This window comes from Calidris pugnax, unplaced genomic scaffold, assembly GCF_001431845.1.
Source record: "Calidris pugnax isolate Ruff unplaced genomic scaffold, ASM143184v1 scaffold1, whole genome shotgun sequence".
Taxonomy (NCBI): Eukaryota; Metazoa; Chordata; class Aves; order Charadriiformes; family Scolopacidae; genus Calidris; species Calidris pugnax.
In genome coordinates, this window is record NW_015090800.1 from 5,877,169 (window position 1) to 5,900,937 (window position 23,769).

Sequence of the window (23,769 nt, forward strand, 5' to 3'; positions counted from 1 at the left end):
ACTTGATCTGTGTCTCCTTAAATCAACAATGCTTTCAAAGTAATCACGGCTAATCAGGGCTTTCATCCAATGCCATTGGAAGTGCCATTGCCCTGGTTTTTCCTCTTTGACAGCCGCTGATATCAGAGGCTGAACCTTGGACCTGCCCTTTGCAGCTCTGCAACATCCCAGCTTTGCTGGATTCGTGGGTGCAGATGTGGTCGTGGCAGAGGACAGGGTAACAAGCCCTGCTCTGCATCTCTAACTGCCGTATCTCTAACTCCTGGGCTACAGGAAAGTTTTGGTGCCCCAGGCTGGAGAGCAGATACCTCTCCTCCTGGAGGGTACGGGTAGGATGCAGTCCCTATTACCCCAGGTGAACGGGACTGGCATGCACTGCAGCAGGTACAGCCAGGAAGGGGTTACGGCACTTTTAGAGTCACAGCCCACGCCTGCCTCTGCCTGTCCCAATTTGCCATGAGGTGACTTGTCCCGTGCACCAACTGGAAATGGCTGAGCCTCCCCGATGCCAGGCAGGCAGATGCTGAGCCCACACCTGAGTGGGATGTGGGGTGCAGGGCTGGAGAGGGAGCTCAGTTTGGGCTGCGGGGAGGATTGCAGTGGGGCGCCTGCGCGTCATGGCCCCGCTGCTCTGCAATGGCTACACACACATCTCTGCCCTGCCAAATAATCTGATGGCTTCTGCCATCCTCCGTGCTGAGGCATAAGGTAACATTTCAGGTTGAGGTGAGGTTCAGGTTGGATATTAGGAAGAATTTTTACACTGAAAGGGCTATCAAGCATTGGAATGGGCTGCCCAGGGAAGTGGTTGAGGCACCATCCCTGGAGGTGTTCAAAAGATGGGTTGATATGGTGCTGGGGGGACATGGTTTAGTGATGTTTTTTTTTTGATCAGAGTTAGGTTGATGGTTGGACTAGATGATCTTGAAGGTCCCTTCCAACCTAGATGATTCTATGATTTCATGCCATACCCTCACTTTACTTTCAGAATAGTTTTGCGTGCGTACTCTTTCCTCACGCTCCCCATCACTTGTCACTTTGACAGTGGGTGTCCCCAGGCTGTGCTTTTGGGAGGTTGCACAGGGTGTTGCCTGGGGGTGTTTAGCTAGAAGTGCTTAGAGCAGTGTGATGCTGAATCTTCTATGCTGCTGTCCCACCCCTGAACAGGAGACTTTAGGAGGTGCTGGCTCCTCTGCCCCCCTGCCCCAGAGCTGCAGCCCCAGGGAAGTGACTGCAAGGTTCAGATTTTAGGCACTGCAGGGGTCTGATGCACCTCCAGGGGGTGGTTGCCTTGCTGCCCACCCTTCCCTAACCCCTCAGGCTGGCCTGGGTCAGCAGCAGGCAGCTGAGCCATGGCACTGGGGGCTGGCAGCCTCCCTCCCTTCACCTGACCTTCCCGGGACTGCCTGGTGGCGTGCCTCATTCCATGAATTTGCTGCCCTGGTGGGGTGGCAGCCCTGTAGCCACGGTGTCCACTCCTGAGGACTTTGTCCTGTCCCTGTGGGGTACCTCTGGACTGCCCCATGGGTCACTGCCCCCCGGTGCCCCTACTGCCCCTGTTTGCAGAGTGGGTGCTGGAGCAGTGTGGCTGTCACCCTCTGTGCCCTTCACCTGCTCTGCTCCTCCAACCGGTGAAGAGAGCCTTGCTGTCCCCATGCTTCAGCTGGGCCCAAGGACCTCTCAGCAAGCCTGATGCAGCTGCAGGACTTCGGCCAGACACCTTCAGCCACCAGATGGGTGGCTGTGGGGGCTCTGGCGGTGCCAGGCTGGGACCAGACTGGCTTTATGTCTGTAGGACTCCTGCCGCTGTGATGCTCTGTAAGAAAGATGGGTCCTGCTGTGGTTGTGTGCTACTGGACCTTCTGTTACGTGGCAGCAGATACAAGCAGGCTATGGGCTCAGTGGAGGTCTGGAACATATTTCATTTAATGCAAAGGCAGAGGCAGGTTTCTGGTCGCATTTACACCCCATTTAGCGACTTGATCAGTTAGTCTTGAATTTTTTCAAGAGTAAGAAACCACCTCTGTGTCTCTGTAGCTCAGAGCAGGGAAGGTGTGCCACAGGCACTGACAGAGACTGAACTGGCGCTGAGAACAACAGCCTATACTGCTGTTAGCAAGGGGTTTGTCACTGGCCCTCAGGAAAGTCCAGCCACCGTCAGGTACTTGAGAGGCTCTCCTGTCCTGGTAGCAGAGAACAGGGCAGGAACCATTTGGTCCGCTTCCAAGCTGGAGATGCGTACTCTGAAGGATGATGCTCCATAATCCTTGCAGCTTGTATCACAGATGTACATGTCATTAGTAAACTCACAGTTGCTTCTTATCTCACTCTTGCTGGTGCCAGTAAGCAGCAAACTCACTAACTGCGGAAGTGTTGCTCTTATTTCATGTTGGAGAAAATGCAAGCAGGATCTGGTCCTTGCCACAGTCTCTTGTGCCCCATGAACCTTGCTGAACAGATGCTTTGAGAATGCCCTGCAGCCCACACAAGCTGGAAGTTAATTAGAAGGTGTAAAGAAGCCAACTAGCTTTCAACGGCTTGAAATGAGAGGCATTTTAATTTCTGCTGCTGTCGCAGAGTTGATCAGTTTTCTCTTGCTACGTCTTTCCTTGCTTTTCTCCTTCGTGCAGCTGGAGTGAGCCTTTCTCCACCAGCATTTCGGTTTGGAAGCAGCCATCCCTTGCTCACGTAGCTGCTCTTAGATTGGCTGGAAAGCACTTACTTCTACAGCTAATATTTTCCTGTCCATCTTGCAGATACGACCTATTCCAGCAGCAGCCCCCGCGCGCTAATCTAACTGGGTCTGTCCTTTAAGCTCTGCCTTGGCACTGCTGTTCCTCGCTGAGCCCTGATTTTCTGTCCCTGCTCCCACGACCGCCCCCGCCTCCTGCCATCGCAATGCAAGGCAGGATCTCAGCTGCCGACTAACTGCTGGCTCATCTTGTGCAACCGGAGGGTTTTCTGCCTCCTCCCGCTCCTCCTTTTGTAACACAGCCCAGACTGCTTGTTTTCTGGTTCCTCCCGCCCTACCTTAAATTGCCGTTTGCGTGCTCGGTTGCTGCCCGTTTCAAAAGGAAACCCAGAAATATAAATGCAGTGCAGCTGTCTGCAGCATCACCTGCAATTTTGCCTTCTGCAGCTCAGGCAGCACCTATGAGTGTCCACACTTAAAAAAGAGGTCTTTCTCTAACAAGCGTGATCATCTGCTTTTTGATGGCATCTCTGTTCACTCTTGCACTTGTCCTCCTCTTGTTTGCCTTAAGATAAAACAGCAGCAGAGGTCAAAGGGAGGATGTTAACTCCCCAGCAGTAGGAGCTCCTGTGTGACGGCAGTTGGGAACAGGCAGTAGGTCTGTGGGGAGAAAAGCTTTAGGACAATCTCTAATGGCTTCTTCCTCTGGTGCCAAAATCCCAGGTGGCTTCTTGCTCTTCTTTCTCCTTTGTTTTTTTTTTTCTCTTCTTTGTCTTATTTCTTCCTCTTCTTCCTTGTCTCACCTGAGCAGCCCTGAATAAGCTCTCATTGCCCTGGGAGAGGTTGAGCATACCACCATACCACCGTGTTTCACTTTCAAAGGACACTTCTCGTTCTCTTTTTCCTGCCTCACCCCTTTAGTGTCAGCTTGTTCCCAGATAAATCCAACAAACACTGTTCTCCTGCATATCTGTTGAGTGTCCACAGCACTTCAGAGGTGTCCTTGGCTTTCTTTGCCTTTTGTGGCCATAATTGAAGGATCCCATGGTGGTAGGTGTGGGAAAAACGTAGCCCAAAATTCATGACCAAGGGGAGACTGGGCTACCTCATTCAAATCTAGAAGAAGGGAATTTTTGGAGTGGTCTGTGTTTATGGCTGCCAGCTCTCATTTCAGTACCTGTGGGAATCCACATAGAATCATAGAATGGTTAGAGTTGGAAGGGACCTTACAGATCATCTAGTTCCAACCCCCCTGCCATGGGCAGGGACACCTCCCACCAGACCAGGTTGCTCAAAGCCCCATCCAGCCTGGCCTTGAACACCTCCAGGGATGGGGCATCCACTACTTTTCTGGGCAACCTGTTCAGTGCTTCACATGTATTAATATTTTCTCAGTGGTAAATCTTGTCGGGAAAAATGTGGCTGCCTCCACACACCAAGCCCAATACCAAGCCAAAGATTTCATACAGAGCTGCCTGTTGCACTGGGCATGGGGGAAGCCCCCTCTTCTCCGTGGGAAGATAACAGACTGGGGTTCATGTCCGCAAAGGATACTCCAGCCCTGGAAAAAGGCACCTCCTCAAAGTACTGAGGGCTGAAAATACAGCAGGGCACCTCTAGAAGAGACTGGTGAGGTCTGAGGGAAATGAGGAGGAGGTGGTGGTGGTAGATGAGTGGGTCCAGAAGGGGGTAGATTGTCGATTATGTCGGATGGCATCTTAACAGTGGGGAAAACTTTACGGCAGAGGAAAGAAAAGAGGCTGAGAATGAAGGAGTCAGAGGATTTTTTTTTTTCCTCCGAACTGTGGCGAAGGATCAGCAGAAAAAGTGAAGGCAGGCAGCAAGGCGCAAAGTCTTTTCTCCAAACTCATGTATTAAGGAGAGAGGTTTTCAAAGGGGGAAGAAAATGTCTGCCCGTTGGGGAGGATGTAACACAGGGGGTGGCTGCGGCTGCTGTGGGAGAGTCAAATTGTTCCTAGCTGGAAACAAGAAGTTATTTCAGTCCCCATCTGGCCTGAGAACATATAGGGTAGGGGCACAGTAGGATTGGATGTTCAGGAAAAGATCCAGGAGGTGTGTGAATAGGCTTTCTCATAGAAACAGCAGGCAAAGCAGAGGAGGGGATGTGTAATGCTGTGTGTCGCTTTGTCTGGGAAGGGAGAAGCTGAAGTTCATGGCACGAAGGGACAAAACTTTGGGCACCGATTTAATCTGCCACCTGTTCCCAGTTGAAAAAGTTTGATTCCAGGGTGCTTTCCCCCTTTTTTAATATAGGAAAATGAAGCCACGAGAACCACATCCTCCCTGCTGGTCTGTGTTTGTCCCAGCCCTGTTCCCCATTGCAGCATCCCAGCTTCCATCCTTTGTGTTGGCCTCTTCTGGAGGCAGAAAACAGGTGCAGAGTCAAAGCCCTGGCCCAGGTATCCCTGAGGTGGAGGCTGGTGACAAGGTTGAAGCTGCAGGCTGGCACCCAGGGCGTTCCCTTCCTGGGGTTAGGTGAGGGGAGGTGACTCCCCGATAGCAATCCTTCCCATCCCTGCGTGAAACTGGTCTAACACAAAACCAGGTAAAACACAAATATTAGCAGAAATTGGCTGGCTCTTGAATCCACCTTGCATTAAAAGAATAAAAGCAAAGAATTAGCTAATTCCTCTCCCGTCAGCTTCTCATGACATCCTCAATAAGCCTAGACTTAAGCATCATTGTACTTGATAATGTGCCCTGGACTGCAGCAAATTGGAATGTGCCAGGGACTGTGGCAGATCAAACACGTTTCATTAAGTATGTGTTATTTTTTTCCTCTCACATTTGACAGTGCGTGGAGCTCTGCTCCTCTCAAAGATGAGGAGGCTGTGCTGCAGCATCTGAATGAACTGATTAGCCAGCTGGCAGGCCTTGCTGCAGGCAGGCAGTGGGGAAAGGGGCCTTGCCTGGGTTTCAGAAGCTGAGAAAAGACTGGCAGGAGGAACCTGATGCTTCCACCTCCCCATCCAACCCAGCAGGCGAGCTAAGTGATGGGGGCAAAGCTCTAGGACTGGGAAGATCTCCGTGCTGGTGAGCTGCAGAGCTGCTAGCTCCGCATCCGCCAGCATTTAGGGTGTGGGCCTTGATTTCTAGGGTTTTTACCTTCTTTAAATGTGGGGTTAGAGGTTTGTATAAGCCTGTTAGAGGACTGATTCAGCAGCACGCTCAAGTGTGGATCCACACGTCCTGCAGTACCTGGTGAGTTTGGGGCAACACAAGCCATACCGGTAAATGGGTGCCTTCCAGCATATGGACCATAAAGGGCAAGAGCTGGTGAAAAGAGGGAGGTTGCTTTCTTAGTGCCCTGGTGCATCTGCATTTGACACTGAAACTGGTTGTGCCCACAGAGGTACTTCCCATGTGAAAGCCCTCGTTGGAAATAACTCCCAAATTTAATAGGGGACCAGAATGTTTCTGCAATATTCTTGAAGAGGCAGCTATATAGCCTGGAAGATGGTCTTTGCTGACCCTTGACTGCTCTCCTCCCTCGTTTGTGCTCCCTTGTTCTTGCTGCAGCCCCTCTTACTGAAGGCAGTGTTAATGCCTTGTATGGGAATCAGTCCTCTGCATTCAGAGTCCATGGAAATGGGATTTCAAAGGGAATAGGATGAGCCCTTCAGCACCAAGGCAGATGGGGGAACAAAGACTGTTTTTGCCCTCGGCATTTAGAGAGCAATTGGTGTATTATACTGTGAGATCTGGTTTTCTTTCTGTATTTGAATGACAGAGGGAGGAAGCATGCTTTGTGCCAAAAACTGCTTGCTTTGCTATGAGCATTCAATAAAAGTTGTCTTTTCATATGCAAGCATCTGTCTTTGCCCCAGGGCCTGATATATCCAGAGGGTTAGCATTTAGGAAATAATTTTGTTTGCACCGGGCAACTTACAGAAGCAAATGAGACACAGTGGTAATGATGCTGTCTTGTGTGCAGTAAGCACAGGCACGGCCAAACAGTTCCTGCTCCTGCTTCCCCCTTGCCTCATTGGAAACTACACCAAAACAAGCACCATGGTGTTTCTAGGCTACCGGGGCAGTTTGATGTTAGGATCACACTTGTGCTAATTCCCAGTAAGCTCAGGCTCCCTGGCAGTCCCTTCTCCTCATGAGATGGCTCATGCCCTGATTGACACTAGCCCAGAGGGAGATGAATGGAGAGAGACTAGGCAGAAGGAGGGAGGGAACAGCTTGTCATCATGGTCCTGGTGCAAAAGGTTGATGGATCACTTTGGTGATCCTATCAGGTAGAGGATATCAAGCGTGGTGAGGTCTTGCTCATTGTGCTGACTGGGAGAGCTCCCTGGACTAAGCCACCTCCAAAGCCGTGCTTGGACTTTGCCTGGGAGAGAGCAAGCTGACATGGTCCAGAGCAGATCTGGGGCAGAGGAAGAGTTAAGTAGTATGGATGATGTAAACTCCTGTCCCTGATGCTCCCTGGAGGCAGGGATGTCCCTTTAGGAGGCACAGATGGAATGATAGATATGCTATTAAAAAACCTATCAAACCACCAACAAAACAAATCTGCGAGATAATATGAAGAGACAAAAACCTGATTTCTTAGCACTCACAGCTGATGGGAATGGAAGCCTGTAGCAGAGATGCTGCTGCTTTGGAGAGGCTTGTTTCCAGTGTAGTTTCCTAATCCCAACATGAACATATGTGTCCTTGCTGATGCCAATCACTCCTTCAAAGGCCAACTTCTGCTCAGTAATGCCACCAGTGAAGTGTAGCTATGCTTAGAGCTTCACTGGCATAGTTCATCAGCTATCCTTCTCGGGTTAGGTGTGTGCTTTCTGCCTGGACTCACCTGTGCATTGAGGAGAATGTTTTTAACTAAGTCAAAGGGACCTTTCTTTCTTCACACTTTAGTTTCTTCTCATAATCAAATGCCTGTAAACAATACAAAAATGTTGTCAACAAGGAGATTCAATCTGGTCTGTATGAATGTTGGCTAAATTTAAATTAACTAACCAATTAAAGGACTTTGTGTATGACAGAAAAATGTATCTTGTAACAAGCAGGCACTAACTTTGCTTAATTAAGGTGCTGCTAAACGTTATTCAGGATTTAGTATAGAGTGGAGAATGTCTTCCTTGTCCCAGCCTATAGGCCCAGCCACATTCAACGTGCCTCCTCCAACAGTGACTTTACTCTGTGTTTCCATAGCTGGGCTTTTTCCTACTAACCTAGACCTGAAACACCTAGAAGGCTGCATGGTAGTGTGACATGGTGTCCAGGGGGTCAGAGACAGCACTCCTGGCAATGCCTTGAAATAAGGTGGTAGGTCATCCATTCTTGTTCCATCTATTAGTCCACATCATTTCTATCCTATTCTCTGAAACTACTTCAAAAGGAGACAATTGCTGTATAAAGCCCATGGGGAAGAGAAACTCCTGCCCCCATACACTGCTTCAGCTCCAGCTGCTTTTCTCTTCCTCTGAATTACTGTTTCCAAAGTCCCAGACAAGTTTCCAGCTGTGGTGGAGATGCAGAGCATTTAGCCATTGTGCTGAGGGGCAGATGAAGGTACAGTAAGGAGGTGGTCTGGGAAGAATGAGGAAGAGTACTGGTGGGGGGCGGGGGGGAGGGTGAATCTGGGGGTAAGTCCAGTGAAGGGATGATGCAGGTGGGTCCTTCTCACCTGATTGGTGACCTTTTCTCTGTTGCTTTAGAAACAACTTTCTGTTCTACAGACATTACTTGGGAAAATGCTTCATCCTGATGCTAAATAATCCATTTTCCCAAGGATGAGGAGAACCTCATGGGGATAACAGGAAGACATCTATTGTGGTTACTGGTCCCCTCCCTCCTCTTCCCACCAGCATGTCCCACAGCGGCTCCCTATGTCCCATGATCTCTTTTTCTTCTGTCCCACAGAGCCATGACAAGAGCTGTAGCTAAGGAAGGAGAGCCTAATGGGGCCATCACAGTTCCTGAAGAGATAAAAAAGGAAGAAATGGAAGAGAGAGGCCAGTGGAGCAGCAAAGTGGAGTTTGTGCTGTCTGTGGCCGGGGAGATCATTGGTCTGGGTAATGTGTGGAGGTTCCCATACCTCTGCTACAAGAATGGCGGTGGTAAGTTCATAGCGTGCATGAGTTGTCCTAGGTCTGTAGGCAAAACTAGAGATACATGCCTGACTGGACCTGTTTCTCCTATGCCTCATGTGCCCCTACATGCACTCCCTTGCCCTCACCTCAAGCAAGTTAGCTTCTGGCAAAGCCAGAAGGAGTAGCACTGAGGGGTGAATCCAGTTCCCCAGTGGGTACTGTTTCTGAAAGCAGCTCTCCAGAGTTTGGATGCTGAATTGAACTTTAGTAATTCTTCAAGGCTCTTGGGCACCTCTAGAGACAGATCGTGTCTGGAAGAAGGATATTGCTACCTCTTTCCTAGGAATAGTTCCCCCAGTGGTCACCCCACTGCTAGGAAAATCCATCCCCAGGAAGAATTAATTCCCCTTTCCCTTTGTTTCTTGCATAACTCTCTTTTTCAAGTAACACTGCAATAAGATCTGCACTAACACTGCAATGGTTAAAAATTAAGCTTTTTCATAACAATAAAATGGAACTGGAAAAGAAGAAGGCAATAATTGACTGTCACTAACTTTTCTTGGTGAATCAAAATCTAACTTTATAAAAGAAAAGGAGGAATAATAAATTACATGTCAAATACAGCAATAACTTCTCTTTTGTCCTTGTTCTCTAGAAACACCTTAAACTAACAGTTTGGGACGTGCATGTTCCCCACATTTTAAACTTCCTTTCTCTGCAGACCATGACAAAAAGGCATTTCTTTCCCAAGGTGCTGTGAGCTGTCACCAATGGATGAGTGATTTAGCTGTTGTTCATCCCAGGACTACCAAATTCATGTCCCCTGTGCTGTTGTTGGAGTTTATCCAAGTCAAGCAGAAGTCAATACAATGTCTCCTCTGAAGCAAATGGGGGTCGGATAAGAGGACGGTTAAAGAAAACGGAAAGAGGTTTTCTTGAACCTGGAATGGTTTTTAGTAGATCCTCTAGTCTTCTTCTTTGAGGTTTTGATGGTAGGCACTGGAGGCACCAAACACAAGCCAGACTGGCATGGGTTAGTGAACACTAGTGGTGTATCTGACTGAGCAGCCCATTCTGCAGTGACGCTTTGAGAGAGAAGTCATGGTTTTTGCATGGAAAATTCCTTCCTGAGCTCAGATGATATCTTTGCATAGTTTATGCCTATGGTACCTGGTTCAGCAGTCCTTGCAATTTGTATGCTAATTAGTATAAGTGAAAAGGATACTTTTGTTCATTTTAGATATCTATTGAATAATACTACTCTGGAACATCTAAGGCTGTGATTCAGAGGCTTGGGAAAGATTAGGATGGGAGAGTCCTTCCCTGACAGCTCATGCACTGTCATTGCAGAAAGTAGGCTACTACTGTGGGAGGTACATTTCTCTCTCTAGAGCTCTAGGGAACCAGATGGCCAGCAAACTCATATGGGACACAGTACTGTGTTTCCCATGACACTCAACGATGTTCTTACCACTGGAAAAGTTCTTGAAATTGCAAAACAGACATTCTTCACCTATAAATTCCACTACCACCACCCTCCCCAACACACACACGCTCCAACCCAACGTGGAGACTGCTGTCCTGTCACCTTTCTCCACCTTCAGATCTAGTGAGACTGCTATAAAGCTGTAAAGACAGATGTCCTAAAAAAGATTGTGCTGACTTGCTGTAGAGCAACCCAGCGTAAACTTGCACTTTCAAATCTGATCTAATTGCTCAGCATTCTGGGCTTGTTATTAACTTGTCAGGAAAGAGGGTCTGTTTCTGGGGACCCCTCGCAAGGCTGGGTCTCCTCCAGCAGAGCAGAAAACCGGGAGGAGATCACAACTGGAGTTTCAGCTCGTAGCCATTCTGGGAAAATTAAGAGAGGCAAGACAATAGAGGTGTAAGAAAGCCCTCATTACTCAGAGACCAAAATGGCTCAACCTCCGGGACAAATGATATCAGAGGAGAGGTTCTGGGACCTGCTGGAAAGCTCATCTGTGTGCAGGATAATAAAGCTGTCTTGCAGATTTGGCATACAGATAGATGTCTTGCGGCACCGAAAGCAGCAGCTGCCTCTAGTTTAGCTCATGCAGTTCCCACTCCTTGCTCTGCAAACCTGGACCTGTGCTGTGAACCAGCCTCCCTCCCTCTAGCCCCAGGTCCCCTGCAGCTACGGCACAGCTGTGTTTAGGGGAGATTTGGATGTTGCTTGTTATTGGAACATTGTTGGCTTAAAAACAAGGGGAAGTGTTCCTAGCTGCTAATTGTCATGGGAAGGATTTTCAGGGCGAATGCCTGTGCTGGCAGGGGAGAAGGGGACCTGTGGGACCACTTCTGGCTGGGGTGAGAAAGGGGCCCTCATCTTGGTTGCAAACAGCTGAAGATGCTCTCCAGGAACTTTTAGTGGGAGATACTTGTGAGCAACAGTTTACTCTCTGGGATGGCAAGACCTCGACAGTTGTTCCAGGGAGGAAGGCAGTTACCTTGTCCTGTTTGGCAGGGAGTAAAAGTGTGAAAACCTACAGTAATGATGGGGAGAAAAACTGTGAGGTGATAGAAGGGAGGTCAGCAGTGAAACTGAGATTGCAGGAGCAGTTTTGAGCAGAACAATGAAAGTATTGGGTGTTTTGGTTTGGCAGCAGAACTGAAAAGAAGGGGTAAAAAATTCAGATGGCTGAAGAGGGCATAACCCTTTTTTGTTTGATTTTCTTTTGTTTGTATTTTCTGATGCATTGTTTTTGTTGGTCATTGTTTCTGGGAAAAAACCTTCTCTCTCTCCCCTTCCTCTTCCATTTCATCAAGGGTTAATCTGAGGGCTATTTCAGGCTGATTTCTCCTAAGACATTTCTCTATATTTTAATTAAAAAATTGAATTTGAAGAGAGAAGTTAAACTTTTTCATTTTGAAAATGCTGGAAAGATAGTCTGTTGCCCTTCCCCTATTTCTATTCTTTTGGCGCAAATTGCATTTCAAATTTGATGTGAAACACGTCTCAAGCAAATTTATATCCCGCAAAATTTATTACTTACCAAGAAATGTCACCAGCCTCCAGGTTTGTATCCTCTGGACAAGTGGGAGTTTTGCTGTGACTCCTGGGGAAGGCAGAACAAATGTGGTTATGTGAAACAAGGACTCCTTTTGCTTTGCCTGACTCCTGCTGAAAGCGAGAATGAGGTCATGAGAGTGAAGCAGTGAGAACTTCTCCAGCACCATCTTTTTTTCCCTCCTCACTCTGCTACTCCTTACCTCTAGGTTTTGGCCAGGACTGGGCTCAGAAATACTGCAGTAGCACAAGATAGACCACACTTGTATTTTTTTTTCTCCAACAATGGTGTTGGAGACCTTGTTTTTAGCAGAGGTTGCGCAGTTAATTCAGGGAAATGTTTGTGTTTATTTAACCGAGTCCAGCTGTGGCCCCAGGTACCTGGCAGGGAATGATGAGGACAGGGTTTTAAAGAGGTTCCTGAGGTAGCATCTCACCCCTCTCTGCAGGAGCATTCCTCATCCCTTACCTCATCTTCCTCTTCACCTGTGGGATCCCCGTCTTCTTCCTGGAGACAGCGCTGGGACAGTACACCAACCAGGGAGGGGTCACTGCCTGGAGGAAGATTTGTCCCATCTTTGAAGGTGAGTCAAGTTCCAGGAATTGCTGGCAGCACTTTCTAACAATTAGTGACTCAGTGCCTTCTTTGGAAAAGTTATTCTGTTGTTGTTTTTTTTATTATTTCTCCTTTATTCTCCCTCCCTCCCTCTCTCTCCCAGCCGTGCTGTCCCTCCTGGTGACTGCTGTGTGTGCAGGGGCAGTGAGGGCACTGACCACCCCCAGTAGGTGACTGAGGGCTGTGGCACTGGCTGGGGGCTGTGCTGGTCCAGCCCAGCCACAACCTCTGCTTTGAGATGCTCGGAGTCCTGGAGAGAGGAGCAACAGGATGGCCAGCAAGCAGCAGGAGGAGGATGGAAGTATTAGTGCACAAACAGCTGCATGCATAGTCCAGGACACACACTGAGGAGGCAAGAAGATGAGGAAGGCTGGCTTATGGCACTTTCCCTGCCTGTAGCTGTGCTCAGGGCTGCTCTGGCAGCGTTTGCAGGCTGGTTTCCTGCACAATGGGGGGGAATCACTCTGCACACACTGGTCTGACAGCCCAGAGATGGGCTGGGCTGTTGTTCAGGCACAAGTATAAGAACCAGGACTCCTGGGGCCCTGGGAAAGGTTGTTTAATGGCATTAATATCTTAATGAATCTAACATTCACAATTCTCCTGTCCAGAGGAGACCTTATTACTCTAAATTTGCAGACAGAGAAACCTGTTCTCAGGCAGATTAAAGGCCTGGCTAGTTTGCTCAAGCACAGATGTTATTTGAAATGCCTTGGAGAGCCTGGGACCCCCTGAGCTGGAGACCCCTGTGCTCTGGCACACAGCTTGGAGGAGGACAGTAGTGGCATTTCTTTACTTTCAAGGCTAGAGCTAGCTTTCCTGCAGGAGTGGAAGTGTAATGCAGTGGCATGGCAGTGGTCAGAAAAATGTTTTCCCATCAGCAAAAGTTTTTCTCTCTGTTCCACCATAAACCTGTCTAGAGATACCAACAATGTTTCCTGTCCGCATGTACGGTCACAAACTTCTTTCTCTTTCCCTTTCTCTTGCCCGATTCTCTAGTGAGCCATGTAGCTGGTGATGCACCCTTCATACCATGGCATGGTCTATGTCTTTGTTTGTGGCTAAGCCCAATGTGTCAGGAGTTGGTTGGCAGCCCTATCCTCACCTCCTTCGTTTTCCTTCACAGGAATTGGATATGCCACACAAGTCATCGAGTGCTATCTGAATATCTACTACATCATCATTCTCTCCTGGGCACTCTTCTACCTCTTCAGCTCCTTCACCACAGTGCTACCATGGGCCAACTGCAATAACCCCTGGAACTCAGGTACAGCTTCCCTTGGTCAGCTTCTAATTTTCTCCCAATTCCCAGAAATTATTTAGGGTTTGTTGAAAACATATTCTATTCAGATAAAAAGCTCTCATGAGCTGCTATGTGGCTAGGGACTCCTGCAAAAGTGACTGTCTTCATTCATCATGGGCAAGTGTCAGGAAGGGTGAGTCCCACGACCCTATGCCTAGCAGCAGGGGACAGTAAAACTATTTCCACACAGAGATGTTTTGGGGGGTTGAGATTTCACTGAAAAATCCACATTTTCTGGCAAGTGGGAGAGGTAGGTGGATTGGGAGAGTTTTCAAGCTAATTCAGAGTCCTTCTCACGTGGCAGGAGCTTTTCATTAGCTCTGGCACAACAATTTATCTTACTCTACCCCACTCCTTCAGATTTACTGGGGCAGTTGCTGCCATGTACTGAACAGTTTCCTTTGTGCACTCAGCTTTTGGCTAAATCAGGCCAAGCCTGCACTGGAAGATTTTGCCAGTACAGGTCTCCCAATGCAGGAACCAGCAATAGAAAACTCGAAAGGCACTGGTTTTCTGGTGTAATGACATACAAACCTCTATACCATTGGCCAGGGATCTCATCTCCTCACACCCACAATTCACATAAATGTTTGGTTTTGTTCAAAGCACTTGGGCTGTGCCTGGGAAGATGGGGTGGATGTGAGGTAATCCTCACGACGTCCCTGACAGACTTTTTTTACCATGTTGAACAGGTTGTATTGCTTTCAGTGGAAAGCTAGGCTGGAAAGAGCTTTGGTTGGCAGTGTGGTTCCCTCCCTTTTTCTTTTGAGTCAGATGGTTCATTTCTGTGACGTGTTAAATCTCTCCACCCTGTGGGCCATTCACTCACAGCTTCCTCTGCCCCTTCATCCCAGCAGAGGTAACCAGGATTTTAAAGAGTGGATCTGATTCCTTCAGCTTCCCCAGCATGGGTTGGTTTGTGAGGCAAGCCACAGATGTTTTCTTAACAGGCAGAAGCTTCCCAGCCAGAGCAGGGAAAGCCAAAGCTTCCTCAGCTTTTCCAGTGGATTGCCTTTTGCTTGCCAAATGCAAGATGAGGTGCATTTCTTGGATGCGCAGCATCTCCTCTGTTTTTAGTAATTTCACGCTATGTGACAGGGTTGGGGGTGGCAGAGTGGAACATGAAGGCATCTGTGGTGTGTGTGAACATATGTGTGCATGTGTGGACAGGGAATGGTGCATGGTGTGGGAGGAGAATGGGATTTTCTATCCTGGCTACTTATAGTGGCTATCCCTCAATACTCTATATTTTGCAGCCATCTGGTTTCCATTTGGCAGGGAATTGCTCTCTCCTTCCCCTCTCCCCTTCCTGAAGCCCTCTGGCTACTGCTGGATTGGGATTCGTAGCTGGGGAGAGCCAGAGTTTAATGAGATGCTTAATGAGATGCTCGAGTTTAATGAGATGCTCTATAGCATGGGGTGAAGGGTCTGTGTGCTGCCAGAGTGAGTGTTAGGGTACAGAGGGGAAGGAGCCTTGGAGAATTTCTCTGGCTCATCAGCTTCCTTTTCTTTCGGTAGATCTCTGTGTGGACATTCTGAATAGATCCAGCTGGGACAACAGGACCGTGCCTGCGAACGCCACCTCCCCAATGATTGAGTTTTGGGAGTATGTGATTTCTTTCCCTCTGTTCAGGCTCCTCTCTCATCCTAAGGCTGCAGCTGTAGGAGTATCTGGGTGGAGGGCTGTGCGTGTCTGTAGGACCCAAACATGGGGAGCACGATGCACTGAGCTGCCAAGGAGATTGGCACAGAGTCCAGGGACACGAGGACTGGGTACACCCCGAAGGCTGCTCGCCCAGGGGTGCTGGTGTACACACACACACAGGCATATTCCCCTCCTGGCATTGAGGTGCCTGGGTGAGTGTGGCCACAGAAAGAGGCACCAAAAGAAGAGGACTTGCTGTAAACAGGGGGTACTTGCAGTGGGTGTCACAGGCTACAGTTGGCAGGCAAGCATGAGAGGCCAGGACAGACTGAACCATCCCCTACAGTGACACAGAAAAGGGAAAAAACTGCCTTTTCCCTTCTTCTGACCATGTCTTGCTTGGTGCCTAAGGGAGGTGGTCCATCCAGCTGCTCAGACTCATCCCTGAAGAGCAAAGTCTGAGGTCTATGCATGAGATGCCACAGAAGGGCTCGGGGAGGTTTGGTCATGGGGCTGGAAGCAATAAAACAGTAAAACACCTCTGAGGGAAGGGTCTGGCAACAGGTAAGAGAGTGTCCCAGAGAGGGTCATCACTGCAGCCTCGAGAGGTTGAAGTGGCTGCCGGGGCCACACTACCTTTCCACTCAACTGAGGAAGGGCTCATAAAAAAAAGTGGTGCCAGGGGCTCAGCTGCAGCAGTACTTTTCTTTTTTTTCCCTCTTTTTTTTTTTTTTTTCTTTTATTTCTTTTTTTTTTTTCTTCCCATTGATGGCTCTTAAAAGTGCCTCTGAGAGGGTTGAGTGTCCTTTGTCCCTTGCAGCTGTCACAGGGCACACAAAGATGATATGTGCCCATGGGTGCAGAAGGGGAATGCCCAGTGCTGGACCACCTCTCCTGCCCTATTCTTTGCACACACTGTTTAGTGACCCCTCTGAAATGATTGTTCAGGCTTATTGCAGGGGTTGCAAGGGCAAGGGGACGCTGAGGGGACTAGTTTCGAGAAGAGTGTGCAGAGAAATTTTCAGTGTGGGATCAGGCTTCTGGGGACCACATGAGCTGCAGTGCTGAGCTCTTGTGTGGACCTACCTTCCTGATGGTGAGTCTTCAAGGTTGAAGGAAGGTCATGGGAATTATAAAGGCCATTTATGCTTATATATACGGTGTTCATAGTCTACGGGAGGCCACAGGAAGAGCAGTGGCCATGGGGTGATGACGGCATTGGTGGCCTGCTTTGGATTGAGTAGTGTCTGCTGGGCAGCTGCCAGGGGTGGGGAGCAATGGGGAGTGGGTGGTGAGTTTGTGTTATATGGGTCTGACAGGCCAGGTGCCATGGGCTTGAAGACCATGGGAGGGCTCAGGCCAGCTACAGGACACGGTGGAGCAGCATGATTAGGAACAACAGAAAAGGGAGCCCTAGGCAGAGCTGGGGTGATTCGCATGATTGGGAACCCTGGGTAGATGTGCTGTGGATAGTCTGTTAAGTCCTTGGATGGGGTAATATGGGAAAGGTCTGTATGGATGAGTGGTGTCTGGGGTGTTAATGCTTTTCTCCCTGTCCCTGGACACTGGCAGGAAGCGAGTCCTGGGGCTCACGGATGGTATTCACAAACTGGGCACTGTGCGCTGGGAGCTGGCTCTGTGTCTTCTGCTGGCGTGGATCATCTGCTACTTCTGCATCTGGAAAGGGGTCAAGTCCACAGGCAAAGTAGGAATGGAGATTGTCCTCCTGGTCCATAAGCCTCCTTGCACCCATCTTACATTTCTTTTCCAATCTCTTTTCCCTCTTCATGAAGTAGAGGCGGGAGACACACAGCACCAAAGACAAACCTAAAACCTGGTGGGGCCATACTGATTTATACCAGTTGTGCTTGACCAATAGAGGAAGAATAAAAGAGTAGGTCAAACAGGGAGGAGAAAACAGGGAAGGACCTGGGAACTGAAGGTAGTCTTGGGTCACCTTCTCCATTGGAGATACTCACAATGGCTGATGGATACTCCCCAGGTGCCCTTGGGAATCATCCAGTCACTGTGTTGTCCTGGTGAAGCTTGTTGGTATTTTTAACAAGATCCTCTGCAGTGGCAAACTTCCTATCCCTGGTGATAATTGAACACTTGAGCAAAACAAACAAGCTGCTGCCTGTAACCAGCTCAGTGAATAGATAATGAATCTCTCCTGCTTCTACATCCTGAAAAATACTTGGGGTGGGAGGGGTGTCTTTGTGCTCTCCCTTGTACTCCCCCTGGCTCTGTGGGTTTTGGCTCAGTGGGTTACTTTCTGCATTTTGCTGGTGAGGCTGGAGCTAGTGTTCCCTCCTGGCGTTGGTCCTGTAGATCAGGTGGGCTGGTTGTCCTTCTGGAGTGAATGAGTGCATGATGCCTTGGGGTGGGTGTTAGGGACGCTGCTATGGCCTTGAGTTGTTCAGGACCTTCTTCCTTCCTAGAGCTGCAATGAGATGGGTGGGTCATTAATGATGGTTGGATCTTGTGGGCGTCCATGGGATGTCCCAATAGCACAGGGAGTGGAACCAGTTTCTGCAAGAGACTTCTTTGTTCAAATCACTATCCCTAGTATTGGCAGATGTTGCCTCTGGTACTAGCCACCCATGTTCCAGTCTCAAATCCCACTTAAAACTGGGATTTGACCAGTTCCACCTTAAACTGTACTGGGCATCCAATTTAACAGAGCAAGACAATAGCTTGCACTGCTCGCTAGGTTTCTCCCAGTCTTTGCTGGTGACCCTGGTCTTGCTGGTGCTGAGCTGCTGTCCACTCTTTCTCAAGGAGGGAGAACCAGGCACCACATCTATGGGTAGAGGGGATGGTCTTCATTTTAAATCTTAAATCTCTGATGCTCCCTGGTTTGAATACCACAATGCTATTTTTGAAAAAGGTATCATTCTGATCTTGGGAGACTGGGTCTGAGAGGCTGTTTGATCCCCATGGAAGTGTAATTAAGTCATCCCAGGGTTCCTTTCAGCTCTCAGCCCTCTCCACCGAGTCTCTCCTTTCCCTGGTGCTGCCCTGGTGTGCAGAACTTGCCTGCACAAGGAGAAAGCTAAAGGAATTCAGTCAGCTTGGTTGGGCTGATTGAGTTCGGCAAAGTCAGATGAGAAAGTGAGAGGAAACTGCGTGCGCTTAGTAGCTGGAATGGTTTTCCTTGGACCACATATTTTTCCACAAGTTTTAGGATACAGGGCTTATTTTTTACCAGCTGGATGTTACGGACATGGTGCAGCAATACAGGGTGGGTTTTTCTGTCCCAAGACATACCATAGACCGGACAGGCCAGTTTTCTTCTCTGCAGGTAGTAATTTTGAGTTTTACAGGGGCACTGTCAAAAAAAATCAGCTCCTTCCTTCTTTTTCTTCGCTGATTATGTATTAGGCGAAGCAGTAGGGAGGTCCCAGAAATTCTGATTAGGTACATAATTTTGTTCAACAGTAGCAGAGTAAACAGGATGTTGTGCTTGACTGAAAGGCTGCTCTAATCGGGTAACTCTGCCAGAACCTTGTTTTTATGCTTCTGTGATTTAGGGAGTCCAAACTTAAAGAAACAATAGCAACCTCAGGAAAATAATTTCAAATAATTCCATGAAGACTCATTTTCTTTAAAAGCCCTTTTCTTTTATTCATTTTGCCTGCTCTTGTGCTTTTTCCATGTTTCCCTTCCTTATGCATTCAGCTGTTTGTATAAATATTTCCCAGAAGTGATTTCTGAAGGTAGATTTTAGTCCATGTGCCAAAAGTGCTCACATTCTCATTCAATTGGGGAAACAGCAGAAGTGCCACATACTGTGACTTATTTGACCAATTATCACTAAGCAGAAAAAAACGTCATTTTAGGCCCCTCACTATGAATCCATAGAGTAAACAAGCTTTCACATTACTTGGGTGAATTTCAATAATGAATAAATGTTAGGAACTTGCAACTTGCTCACGGATATTTTGCAAATAGAAAAAAAATGTTGCATTACGCAATGGATTAGAGATGATTAATTCTACTATAATATTTATTTACATCACACACAAGAAGAAGTGAAAAGAAGGTTTTACAAAAATAATGATGTACATTTCTTTTAAAGGCTTTGAGGTGCCCCCATTTGTTATGTGTGAGCTCAGAGGCATTGAAGGAATGAGAGTGCTGCATGAGCACCCCTGGCAATGAAACCCCTGAAAGGTGTCTCAAATTGGGCAGCAAAAGTTACTATTTAATTTGGAAAACTCTTGCTGGGAGGAGGACCATTTTAATAACTCCTCATTAAAACTCAGTGACAGGAAGATATCTAGGTTTCTTCTGCAGCTTTAGAAAGATGAAGAGAACAGCTGGAGAGCAGGGAAATTACACTGGCTGGAAAGAGAAAATAATGCAGAGCAACCAGTGGCAAGGTCTTGGGTGAGGAACAAAATGTAGATTAACTAAATCACGGGTGAGATGTCACCTCGATTAATTTCTTTCCCTCCCCTGTTCTGCTCTAGCAGCAGCAGCTCTGGCCAGCAGCAGGGTCCAGGGACGTTTGCTGGGGTGGGGGCCTGCAGATGAGATGAGACGAGACGAGACGAGATGATGCCTGTGCCCCCTCCCTGCTGACCCTCTCTCCTCTTGTTTCCCTGTGCCCACAGGTTGTTTACTTCACCGCCACCTTCCCATACGTGATGCTCATCATCCTGCTGGTGCGAGGAGTCACGCTGCCGGGTGCTGTCGAGGGGATCATCTTCTACCTGAAGCCAGACATCTCCAGGCTGACAGACCCGCAGGTGGGTGGGAGGCAGGCAAGTGCTGGCCATGGCAAGATTTCCAGCGCCCTGGCCCTTGGATCTGCTGCTAGCTGAGGATCTAGCTGTCTACTCCAAAAAGGAGACCGGCAAACCACTTAGACCTTCTTAAAAAGCACGGAGAGAGGTCTAGTCCTCTGCACAGCACTGCCTTTTTGCTCGTGCATCTGCAGCATATGGGCGTATTAGGTCATTCCCACTCACAGGCTCAGCAAAAGCAGGAAAGTATATGAAATATTCAGCATGTAACAGATGGTTTTACTGGATCTTAAATGCAAATAGTTAAGGAAGGGCGGGGGAAAATGATCTACCACTTTTCGTTTTTTTTTCTGGCCTGGTTAGCACTTAGTTTGGCTCCAACAGGGCCCCTGTGCTTGCAGAGGCTGAGGGGATGCAGGTGAGGTGGGCCTGTGCAGCAGGTTCTCTCCACCTGTCCTGGGGGGCTGGTCCCTCTCGCTTGGGTCAGGGTCTGGTCAAAGGGATCACAAGAGCCCCTGCCACCACTCGCTGGAGCTCACGGCAGGGAGGATGCTGTGTCCACAGGGAGGGCAAGTCCAGATTAGGGCAAGGGGGTGTTCAGCCTGGAGAAAAGGAGGGGAGACCTTATCGCTCTCTACAACTCCCTGAAAGGAGGGTGTAGAGAGGTGGGGGTCAGCCTCTTCTCCCAAGTCACAGATGATAGGACAAGAGGAAACAGCCTCAAGTTGTGCCAGGGGAGGTTCAGGTTGGATATTAGGAAAAATTTTTATACTGAAAGGGTTATCAAGCCTTGGAATGGGCTGCCTGGGGAAGTGGTTGAAGCACCATCCCTGCAGGTAAAAGACGGGTTGACATGGTGCTGGGGGACATGGTATAGTGATTTTTTTTGTCAGAGTTAGGTTGATGGTTGGACTAAATGATCTTGAAGGTCCCTTCCAACCTAGATGATTCTATGATTTTAAGATGGCAGGAGGTGGGCAGCACCCTTAGGGAGCTGCACAGGGCAGGCAGCAGGACACCCTCCTTCAGTGGATTCCCCCGGGGTGTCTGCTCTGGCACCTTTCTCTAACAGCAGGTTGCTCCCCTTCCCCACGTGTGCTCCACAAGGCTGTGCGGGCTGCCTCCTTCATCCCAGGGAGGTGCTAATGAAACCCCCCTCAAAGAGTATTTAAATGACACTGCCGCTAATTGTTCCAGCGCTGAATCTTTTTTTTTTTGTGTGGAGGCAGCCAAGCAATATGCTTAGCCCGCAGTCTCAGCTTACCTCCCACATCTTCCCAGATGGCCAAAGCCCCAACCGCTCCCAAGCCAGCTGCCAAACACACTGTCTTCCCCCAAATGGCTTTCAGATGCAATTATGTGTTGTCAATACAAAATCTGTGGTGTGCTGAACCTAAAGAGACAGCTGAACGTAAATGGCATTTTAATATCCAAATAAGTAGCAGGGGGGGTGACTGGGGTTGAGTGTGTTTTATTCATGGTCAGAGCTTATTCACTGAAAACTTCCCTATCTTTCACAGCCTAACTAAAGCTGACATGGTCTTTCCAGGCTGCTGCAACCCAGCATAGCAGGAGCAAGAGAGGGAGTTTAGGCAGAATGTGGGGCTTTGGTGTAAAGTGAGACGTGTGCCTGTGCCCCAAAGGCTCCCGTGGACGTGCCTATCTGTGAGAGATCCACGTGAATTTAAGCAGCAGTGCCTGGCCTGGGATTTTTTGAAGGCTGCCAAATCGCAGCTGCCTGGATGTTTGCAGCTGGGGGCTGCTTGGAGGAACAAGAGAGTGAGAGGGAACACACAGCCAAGCAGAAAGGTGGGCTGTTTTCCTGCCTGCCTGCTGTCTTACGGCTCAGGGCTTTCCCCAGGAGGGTGTGAGAGTGGTGCTGCAGTTCAGCCCACAACACATGGAGTGAACAAGGGACTCCTCCGTGGGGGTCTGGAGTGGTGGTGAACAAGTCCACGCAGATTTTCCCTTGAAATGCTAGAGCAAAGGGGCCCATGGGTGTGATGTCTCTCAGCCCCCTTTCAACCCTGCACTGTGGCATCAGAGATGTTGAGAGCCAGATTTGGAGGGGGAGAGTACATCGATCATGCAAAGGACTCACTGGCCCTCTCCTGGGACGACTCACCAGTGGCTCTCTGAACTGTGGGCCACGTCGAGACCACAGACACCTGCAGTGCCAACTTCAGCTGGAGCCATGCTATCAGAGAAGCTGTCTCCATCTAGAAAGCAAAGGTGCAGGATGGGGGCAGTGGTATGCCCCATGTTGCTTTGAGTTGTGTATGAAAACACAGTCCCCTCAGAAGCCTTTTCCTACAGGAATTTCCATCCTATAGCTTAGTTTTCCTGGAGAGGTATCCCAGTTTCTACATTCACTGAGCCCCTCTCTGTCATGCAAGGGCCTGTTGCTAGACAGGGAACAGCCATTTGTTTATTTTGTTGCCAGGTCTGGAGACCACTGACCTTCTCTGTTCCAGGTCTGGATGGACGCAGGCACTCAGATCTTCTTCTCTTATGCCATTTGCCAGGGGTGCCTGACTGCTCTGGGCAGCTACAACAAATACACCAACAACTGCTACAGGTAAGAGGAGCCTGGACTCCTTTGCATCCTTCTGGAAATTTGCTTGGAGACAAACAGCACAGAGCTGCATCAGAGGCAGGCTGTGTCCCCAGGGGAGACCTTGGGTCGTGCTGCTCTGACTAACGAGCTGCTCAGAGTGTGGAATCCTTCCGAGGACTCAGTGTGGGGCAGAGTGGCTGAGAGAACACGGGAGAGCCAGAAAATGGCTTTGGTACTGCTCCCCTGCATGAGTCAGCTGGGGAAAGGGGGAGACTGGAGGAGGAGGAAAGCTGAAAATCGAGTGTCTCCAGCCACTGTGGAGACACCACAGGCTATTTTGACAGGGTGGGTGAGCAGGGGTGGCATGGCCAGCTCTGCTGTCACTTGCTAGGCAGGGAAGATGGTGCAAAGATGATGGTTGGGCCTCCTGTCTCCACTGCTTTACTGCCATCAGGGTAATGTACTGCCAGCGGCACTTTGATCCTATCAAGGAGATTAATCAAGTCTGTCTGGCCTCCTCCTTGCCCTTGGATTACAGATCTATTTTATCCATGGCCTGACATGGAGCTCAGTGAAGCCATCAGGACCATTTCTGACACCTTCCACAGAGCTACGAGGAGCAGGGGCCTCGTTATTCCTTCATGTATTGCTCTGGCATGGATGGGAAAATGTAATGGTACTCTGGAGACATCAATCATCTCTCCTCTTCGGTTCTCAAATAGGTGCTGCCATGGCTGTTGGTCAGGCAATTAATACTTTCCCCTGGCTCTCCTGAAATATATCTGTCACCAATGGAGCTGTGTGCTCATGCCTTTCTCTAATGCCTTAGGTGCCTTGGACTGACAGCTTAGCTCTGGGTGGTCCAAATGTGCTGGGTGTCCACACTGCCCCATAGCAGCTGATGCTGTGGGTCAGCTCTGGCAGCTGCCCAGGCAGGATCCCGGGATGTGGGGTTTCCAGCCCAGCCAGTTCATTCTGGTGTCCTATTAGTCCTTCTTTACCAGACTTGCTGAACCTGTACACGTTCAATGCTTCCAGATGCTGCTCTTTCTTGACTATAACTACTTTTGCAACCTCATCCCTTTTCTAATTTGCGGTTTTTCTCATTT

The 23,769-nt window shown here is 48.9% G+C and overlaps 1 protein-coding gene across 1 annotated transcript in view; it reads left to right on the forward strand.

Moving 5' to 3' along the window:
• LOC106885313 (sodium- and chloride-dependent betaine transporter-like) overlaps nucleotides 1-23,769 on the forward strand; it is a 40,999-nt gene that overhangs the window by 861 nt on the left and 16,369 nt on the right. The window contains exons 2-8 of the mRNA XM_014937407.1: nucleotides 8,591-8,787; nucleotides 12,238-12,372; nucleotides 13,531-13,671; nucleotides 15,226-15,313; nucleotides 16,925-17,057; nucleotides 19,972-20,106; nucleotides 22,578-22,681. Coding sequence (XP_014792893.1) covers nucleotides 8,595-8,787; nucleotides 12,238-12,372; nucleotides 13,531-13,671; nucleotides 15,226-15,313; nucleotides 16,925-17,057; nucleotides 19,972-20,106; nucleotides 22,578-22,681 — 929 coding nt within the window. The 5' untranslated portion in view covers nucleotides 8,591-8,594. The remainder of the gene's footprint in view (nucleotides 1-8,590; nucleotides 8,788-12,237; nucleotides 12,373-13,530; nucleotides 13,672-15,225; nucleotides 15,314-16,924; nucleotides 17,058-19,971; nucleotides 20,107-22,577; nucleotides 22,682-23,769) is intronic.